This window comes from Habropoda laboriosa, unplaced genomic scaffold (assembly GCF_001263275.1).
Source record: "Habropoda laboriosa isolate 0110345459 unplaced genomic scaffold, ASM126327v1 scaffold65, whole genome shotgun sequence".
NCBI classification, from domain to species: Eukaryota; Metazoa; Arthropoda; class Insecta; order Hymenoptera; family Apidae; genus Habropoda; species Habropoda laboriosa.
The window spans coordinates 478468-487540 of record NW_017100254.1 but is presented as its reverse complement, the minus strand read 5'-3'; the positions used below and the strand labels follow the sequence as shown (position 1 = coordinate 487540).

Here is a 9073-nt window from a genome sequence, read left to right as displayed (position 1 = left end):
TTCTATTCTAAACTGGCTTGATCTGAATCTACGTAAAAGATGTGATATAAGGAAGAAAAAGAATCACTAAAGTAGAAGAATGTGCGCAGGTACTTTTTGGACACGCTATCTATGAAATGAACAACAACACATCTGGAAATCGTATTCCATTACCACTAATTTTGATCACCAAAGAGTCCTAATTTTTGAATACACTGTGAAAGTGTCAGTTATGTCAATTACAATGCAAATATATAATAATTCTATTATAATTGAAGGACAACCAGTAAGGAAAAGTTTCCAAAAGAAATTAAATCCTCCTTCTCCAATATCAATTTTCTCCCAACTTATACATACATGTATATACAGGTCAAATCAGAATGGTTTCGAAATCGATAGATAAGCATCAAGTCGGTCCCATCACTACCGCTAATGCACAAGCAACAGGCCCATGGCGAACGATTCCTCCTCTGGACACAACTAGCGCCATCTCCGTCTCACTATCTCCTTCCTTGTCGCTCCAATAAGCTTGGTATATCGTTCTCTCCTTGTCCGACTTGAAGCGATCCCCCAATACGATTTTCTGCGGACGAGGCCTCCAACGGGGACCGTGCCCCCTCCACCTACGCGCTTATATAGATACTCCTCGACTCGCTTAACCCGATGCCAGGTGCCTCTATAGGGTGTACCGATTAACGAACGATCCTCGAGATCAAAAGATTCGTCCGATCGTGCTTCCAGGGTAATTTTACCCGTGTCGAGCTCGTTCCTCGGCCACCTAAAATGGGAAAACGTTTAAGCTCGCGTTGCTGCTCTCGTGCAATTCGCCTTAATGAACGATGATATTGAAAATCTTGTGTTTCTTAAGTAACGAGGTCCGCGGACCTTGCAAACGTCCAATGAACTTTTTATTATCTCGATGATAAATATAAAAAAAAGAAGATTGGAATGTGAAATGAATTATTTGTTTATAAAATATTTCTACCAAACGACTGCTACTATAAATTTGACATAAAATGAAAATGAGAGAGTCAGTTGTATTATTGTTTGAATAAATTATTCTTCAACTACTGTATATATATATATATGAGAGAAAATTACTGGCTGAATGAGATAGGCATGTTACATGTCTTTCTTTTATTACCGTGAATAAGAAATGAGATTTTCTGCAACATAGGAGAATCATCGAATTACAAAATCGCGGTTTCGAAGAATTCCTCGCTCGCGTGCGGAGGAGAATGCGTAAACCGAGGCGTGCGCTCGATGCAATTAACCATCGCGGCCTGTGTGGTCTTATTAATCGAGAGTCGAGGAAGATTCTGCAAAGGTGGACGCGCGTGAGCGTTCTTCCATTAATGATATCATCCAACCTAGTAATCTGATTAATATATTGATAAATGATCCAGACTTGAGAAACTGCATCTTGTTACATTAAAATCTACCAATTCTCACAATTCTATCTTAAAAATGCTATTTGTAATTTTTATTAAAAAATAAATTTTAGTTTTATCTCTATTCAGAGATAAGATAAATTTCACCCAGAGAAGTGATTACGAGGAATTCGATGAAAGACGATAATCCGACGGTTGTTATGGGGTTTGTCTAGCGCGAAAGCAATTTCATCCGGTCGTCTTGCGGCGTAGCGTCATTCATAATTCATAAATGCCATAAACATTACACGTGCACCGTAAAAATGCGTATTTATAGAAAGCTCCATCGCTGCTTTTACAATTTCTTACACGGTGACGAAGGACGAATTCATATTCCTCCGCGTCACACGATCATTTCGTTCAGGGTCGATGTTGGTTTCATCGATAGCTAACGACTCTATCTCTCAACACCACTGTTCCCGTTGCGCGCACGTGCCAGCCTCTTGGCTAGAAAGTTTTCCGTTTTGTCCACTATCTGATTGTTCCTTCTAAACAATAGTGACAAAAACCTGTTACATAATTCATGGATTATTAATTCTTTCGTCGTTGAATAGCGAATTTCAATAATCAAGAGGATGTATAATTAGTTGAAATTCGTTACTTACCCTACAAGTTCAGGGTTAACTGAGGACACTGGAGAGTGATCGTAAAGACGTTGAGGACTCGCTGGACCGCCGAAAGTTTAGCCCATAAAAATGGCCGAGCTTGTAAAACAGAGAATATAGGGTTTTCTGAGAGCCTAACTCTGACAGAGGTGGAAAAAGTGTGGTCCTTTGGGATTTTATAAACTGCTACTCTTTTATTTATAAAATAGCTACTGTCTCAGAAAAAGGAAGAACAAGAAAATTATAAGGAAGAATAATAAAAAAATTTTTTACCTTATATGTAACTTAAATATTAGGCATGCAATTAACATCTTCCAATTGAATATTTAAAATTTACACAAATATTAGGTATTAATCCAATTAATATTTTCCAATTGAATATCCAAAATTTTCTTACATATCTATTAGCTACCTACTCAATGAAAATCCTCCAATTGAATATGTAAAATTTATTTAAATATTAGGTACTTATCCAATTAAAATCTTCCAATGGAATGTCTATAATTTACTTAAACATTAAACACCTATCTGATTATCATCTTCCAATTGAATATCCAAAATTTCCTAACATACTTGCCACCTGTTCCATGAAAATCTTCCAATTGAATACCTAAAATTTACTTAAATATTAAATATAAAGAAAAATTGGCAGCAAAGTTATCCTCGCACAGTAACTTCCTCTACACATCTGCATACTAATTTACAATACGGTTCACGTTAGATTTAAGGTGTAATAGCGAACAGCTGGCGGCTGTTCTGATCTCATCCTCAATTTTGCCGCGGTGTGTGCCCACAAGTTGGGACTTTCGCTGCCATTTGAGCTGGCGCATAGCTCGAATCCCCACTGGTTGGATAAGTGTGCTATTTTATTTTCACCCGTGCACACCGCGGGGTGTATCATTGCCGATACGTGATATATTTCGTTTTGTACGCTCCACACTACGCGTATATGGAACTATGCTGCGGTTTGCTATCAGAGAACGCGTCGGGCTATAATTTGAAACCGTAAAGGCGTGCGTTTCGAAGATCGACGCGCGCGATCTGTCGTGTTGCCGCTTTGCCCAAAGAGTCTTCTAAAATTATATACATTACATCTATAAAAATTCCACAGTTCCTCTTTTTAATAATTTTGTACCGTTTAATGTTTCTCTTGTTTCTCTCTTTTCTCGTTGGTTATTCGATAAGTTTATTCAGTTCATAAAACGTACGAGGATGACATCCGTAATGGCGGCGAATCGCATTAACCCGGCACGCGCGGTTTAGAACCGACCGGCGAATATAAATGAAAGGCGAGGCTTAAAACTAAGTCTCGCTGTTTATCTTTATTATTTATTCAGGTCAGTTAATATGTGAGACGATTCGCAAGGACGTGTCGCACGTTAACCAAACCGTAAATCGACGAAAAGTGAGAAAAAAAAAAAAAACAGGCATTCAATCGTTTAATAGACTTCGAATAAACTCAGAACTTTAATCATCTATGTCCCTCTCTTTTTACCTGTAAATCGTAAAAGAGGAAAACATTTCAATAATTTGTAGCAAGTAGACTTACGAATAACTTGAAGCTTAATTATCAACGTAATTAATTAACGTTGTTTCTTTTTCGTCTTCTAATTTGAAGTCACAGATGATGAAGTGTCTCATGTACAGAGTGATGACAATTAAAATGAGAATCATGCACTGTTTACCCACGATGCATGAGTTACACAATCCGCGAGTATCGACTTGCGCGTGAGATCAAGCGTAACCGATCGCGCTATGATGAAAACGATGGGAAGAGAAATTAGAGCTAGATCATCGGCCCATTCGAACGTATTATTTATTCGGGTCACCCGATATAGGAGAACATCGACAAAGGCGAGTCGCGGCGAGCCGTGAGTGCACCTCCGCCGCGCCGCGGCGAATGCTAACCAGATGCGCTAAGTATCGTTGGAGAGTACGCGGGGACCCGGAGGAATTGCGGTTGCAGCTTCACGAAACAAAGTTTCTTCGATTTTTTCACGATACCTTCGAACAAAGATAACCCTTTTGTGAGCAAATTATTTTTTTTTAAATAACTTGTTGAAATTGAATTTCTGAAATTGGTGTCAATTTTTGCGAATAGGTCCCACTGGTAACGAAAGGGTTAAATTGCAGAGAGTGGTAAAAAGGAGCTTGGAAAATGAAGATTTCGTTTAGAAAATATGTGAAAGGGTATGCGTAGGATTTGTTGACAAGTAATGGTTAAAAAAGAACGACGACAGCTTTTCCTACTGTGTCATGCAGAAGACTTAACTGAGTTGATTGTACTAATTGAAGGGGATTTGATAGGGTTAAGATGATTGAGCGTGAGATGAAAAGCAGAAGATGTGGAATGTCGGTATAAATAATTCATGCCGCGGAGATATGATAGTGTAACGTCTGCAGTATAAACAGTGGAGAGGATTATTGACCTATTGGAATGGTAATACTTTCTAGGGTAAGTTGTCCTAATATGGAATAGGTATACATGCCCAATATAAAATATCACGATATTAAAGAATCCTGGCATTATCATCTATTGGCAGTAAATACAATCGGTTGCGTTTGTCATTTATTTCACCCAGTTAGCAGAGATTATAACAATCCGAGTTTTTGCATAGGAATTTTTAGACTGGTATTATACGTAACAAGATAAGTACGTTAACTTTATTTCTACGTGATTATCTTTCAAATATGGTCGGGTTTGTGTAACCAGCATGGATATTATTAATTTCTATCTTGTTAATACAATATTTCTGAAAACTTAAACAACAATGATTTTCCTAGTATGGAAATACCTCGACGAGCCCAATATGGAATATTTCATATTAGAGACCACGTACGTCTAATTCCATTACGACTAAGTGAGACGTGTTTTCTGTTCTTTAGCTGTCGTTTATCGTGCAAGTTAGAAAGAAATAGAAAAAAGAAGATATGCGTAGAGTAATACAAGCGGTTGTAGATAAAAAAATTGGATTTTTCAAGGCTCTACTTGTCGAGGAACTTTGTTCCGTTTTGTTAAACAATTAAAAAGCGAACTCAAATCTTTCGATTGAAGCAATTGTAAAGAATTCTTTGTAATGTTGTATAAAAAATAACAAATTTTATTTTTTTTTAAGTAAAGATAATTATCAGACGCGTTACTTACTTATTTATATCCTGCTTCCCATCTTCTAATATGCTATTCCATATTAGGCGAATAAAGTATCTCATATTAGGAGCACCATCAGCCAAATATGGGAAATGAGGACCTCGGTAAAAATAATAAATACTGTCTAAACCGTTATTATATTTTCAGTTTGTCTATTACCAGTCAGAATAGCATAAAATTTCCTACAAAATCATAATATTTAAGTTTATATAAAAGCATTGTAAATAAGTAAAATATGTGCGTGAAAAAAAGTATTCCATATTAGAACAGCTCACCCTACCATGTTTGTTGAATAAGAGTCCATCAATAATGAGACTTTAACCGATTGGTCGTGGTGAGTATTAAAGCATACGACGCATGGGGAAAGCGGAGAATTCTCCTTCGTATAACTTGAACAGCTTCGCTGGATCTATAAAAATACATCAAATATAATGATAATATTTATCCCATTACAGTAATTGTTTTCAAAATAATGAAAAAAGATGTGTAAAGTTGATGGTTAAGGATAAGCGTAAATTGAACTCTGAACTCTGAACGATTTCTAAGCCAAGGATAGTTTGCACCTTGGTGAATGATTAGGTGAAACAAGATCCTGACGAATGGTATGCGTGTTCTCTCCGGTTCAATGGAATGTGAAACACGTTTTCCAAGCAAAGTCCAACGGGACTGACGTCGACACGACTAACGAAGAAAAGGAAAACAAAAAGGGTGGAGATCCGCTGGAAAACAGTTTCCAAGTTTTGCTCGTCGGCGCGGAAACGACGAGACAATTCACTTAGGCGATACAAGACAGTGGCCTGATGTTTGTACGGTTACCTCGTTAAGTGGTGGTAGAGGGAATTTTTCTACTGACTTCTGCACTTTTCGTTCTGTCGATTTCAATGCTTTAGAACTTAAAGATTTCGATACTCCAGTGCTCGGGTATTTGGGCACTCGAATATTTAAGTTCTTGAGTCCTCGAGTTATTGAGTCATTGAGACATTGAGTTATCGAGTCGTTGAATTATTCAGTTATTGAGTCCTTGAGTTATGAAGTCCTTGAGTTATCGAGTCATTGAGTTATTGAGTCCTTGAATTATCGAGTCATTGAGTTATTGAGATCTCGAGTTCTTGAGTTATCTCAAATGCTTGCGATCTCGAATGCTTAAGTACTGGAGTACTTCGATACGTTTTTAATTCAGTATTTTCGCAAACAATGTCAGAATCGAACGTAGTGCAGTTTCCAGCTAAACAACAGCTTCTTGGGGCGAATACCATTATTTTCGTACCGTTACATTATGCGACCTATTTACCACACTAATAAAAATGTAATAAAATCGCATCTCTAATACCACAGTATCAACGCCTCCTTCCCGATGAAACATATAAATTAAACGGTACAGTTATACCTCTCTATGAACTTATTAACCGTCATCGATCGGGCTACACAGAAACGACAGTATTTTTATTTTTTTTTTGAACAGAGCACACCGTCGTCGAAGGAAGTTCAATCTCATCAAAGTAACGGGCTTACGACGATTACGCCGGCAATACGCTCTGAAACTCATGGAAACGAGCTTGCGTAATTCCACGTAACGTTCTGTCCCGTCTAATCGCGGGGTAATGTCCCAGGAAAAGGATAGGGAAAACAGGAAAAGGACACGTGTGCCCATCGTGTCACGGTAGAACGCCGCTGAGAAAGTAAACGATCCCCGGTGTAGCACATAAAATCAACCGTGAAAAAAGATGACACATACTCGTTGCTTTTTCTCCACATTTTCAAACTATAAAACTCCTCCTCTATCATCAATCTTTTCTCATTTAAGTATCAATGTTTTCTCTATAAAATTGAAATTACACGCGCGTACATCTAGCGCCTACGAAAGATTCTCGGCTTAAAATTCGCAAATAATTAACGCTCGTAAAATTGTGAAATTTAAACGATTCATTTGCATCTCTCCGACTCTAATATATTGAAACCGTGGACATGGGAAGCCAGCTCCAATTGCCACGGAAGCAAATACCATTTTTGCAACCACTATACTGAATAGGTATCTCCCGCCGTCACCGTTCGAAATGGCGTAATATTTCATCGCGATTAATACGACGCGACCGAACGGAATTCCTTCCTCCTCTTTCCTTTTCTTTTTTATCCTTTCGATTTGGAGAGAGCACGATCTATGTGTCGGCATGGGTTTACCAAGAGAGGAGTCGTAAGATTCCTTTCACGTGATTAAATGTCGAGGAAATTTTTATAACAGTACACGTGAAGAGGATGTAGAAAGTCGCGGCCTCTGACGTAATATTCAAACGTAAAGCGTTTAATGCCTCTGGAGATTCTTGGCTAATCTGACTAAGTGACCAAGATGAGATAATACCATTAACGATCGATATTTTGTATGAAAATTTTTTACAATATTTTGAAACTTTCGCATTGTTACTTATCTATACGAGGCAACTCATGGGAGAACAGTTAATTCGATAGTGATTAATTCAGTCACAAACCAGCGATCAATTTAATTCTGTATCGCGTTCGATATCATGTAAAATTATTACCCTTTTATCAGGGAGGTTGAAAAGGAACATGCTGGAAGAAGACCATCAGCCGGTAACTATATTTATCGGCCGGGCAAATTAATATGATGTACTCGAGCGGATGATTTATGCAAGGCGAACGTGTAAACACGCGTGTAAGGAGAACGATACACTAGTGGGGATATCGCGCGTCTGCAATCAAGCGAACGGGATGAGAAAAATCGATATCTCGTAAAAGGAGTACTCAGACTGAATCGCAGCCCTGACATTTCGCCAATCACACGAGGTCGCGTGGGTTAATTTACATTATACCTGTTACCTGTGTCTGTCGGTAGTTCCTGATTCTTACTTTCTCCTCCCCGTAACGAGCATTAAAAACGAAAACGAAGATGTCTGCGTATTTATATATACATACGCGCGATTGGAATTTCATATCGCTGACTGTAAATGCAGCGTTATGGGAACGCTTTTTTTTCTCGGGAGATAAAGATGACCTTTAAAGAGCGCACAATATGTATAGGGGCGCCTTGTACGAATATCATTGGAACTGATCTGACGTTTTTAACGAAAATTTTCGGTAACAGATTATAATATTTAGTCGTACGATGTAGTATGCTAATTACTGTTAAATGATGTCATTTAAATTCTTTTATTAAAAGGAGGTGGTAATCGACAAGAATCTCATAATGGTTTGAATTTGAGTTTAAAACGGAATGTGCTGCGCAATGTTTCTTTCATTTACCATTGTTGTAATTGGAAGTACAAAAAATAAAACTTTTTAAATGCTTACGCTTACATAATTGACCTTAAATACTCCCAAATGAAATTGAAGGTTTCACCGCAGACAAGGTATAGAATAGACCTATCACCCAATGAATTTTTTCATCCACGACACGGAAGCTCTAGAGCCCCCTTACCATTTTCTTGCCGCTTCCAATGTTACGGATTCAACATAGAACAAGATTACAACATTGGTAGTGGTTAAATTTAGAACTAAATGTAAATATGAAATTACATATAAGATATAGGACATTTTCCTTTATTACGCCTTTCTAATGATATCTGGACTTAGTTTATTTAATTTTGTAATGGAATATTATTTAAAGAATAAGTGTTTCGCAAAACGAAATGGATGTGGTGTGTAAGAGCGAAATGGATATGTAGACTGTAAAATGCTGTAAAACAATACTGGCATATTCTAACTTTTTGTAAAATACATTTTGTACAGTTATCTTACAATAGGTAATTCATTTTTTCGTAAATAATTGCATTTCTTCATTTTTCCTGAGGTTGAAGTCCTTTCCTTGTTTCTTGTGGTGGCCTGAAAGTTCCATTTCTAATTTACAGAAAAAAAACATTAATTTTCAAATGTTAAAAAAAAGGTATAAACAATTTCCA

At 37.4% G+C, this 9073-nt stretch overlaps 2 protein-coding genes across 6 annotated transcripts in view; one reads left to right on the top strand and one right to left on the bottom strand.

Moving 5' to 3' along the window:
- Positions 1-5254: 5254 nt before the first annotated feature.
- Positions 5255-9073, top strand: part of LOC108572209 (citron Rho-interacting kinase-like) — an 11615-nt gene continuing 7796 nt past the window's right edge. The window contains exons 1-2 of the mRNA XM_017934409.1: positions 5255-5266; positions 5814-5891. Coding sequence (XP_017789898.1) covers positions 5255-5266; positions 5814-5891 — 90 coding nt within the window. The remainder of the gene's footprint in view (positions 5267-5813; positions 5892-9073) is intronic.
- Positions 8996-9073, bottom strand: part of LOC108572478 (putative uncharacterized protein DDB_G0271982) — a 21725-nt gene continuing 21647 nt past the window's right edge. For all 5 annotated transcript variants that reach the window (XM_017934720.1, XM_017934721.1, XM_017934722.1 and 2 more), the window contains one exon: positions 8996-9011. The gene's annotated coding sequence lies outside the window, so the exon portion shown is untranslated. The remainder of the gene's footprint in view (positions 9012-9073) is intronic.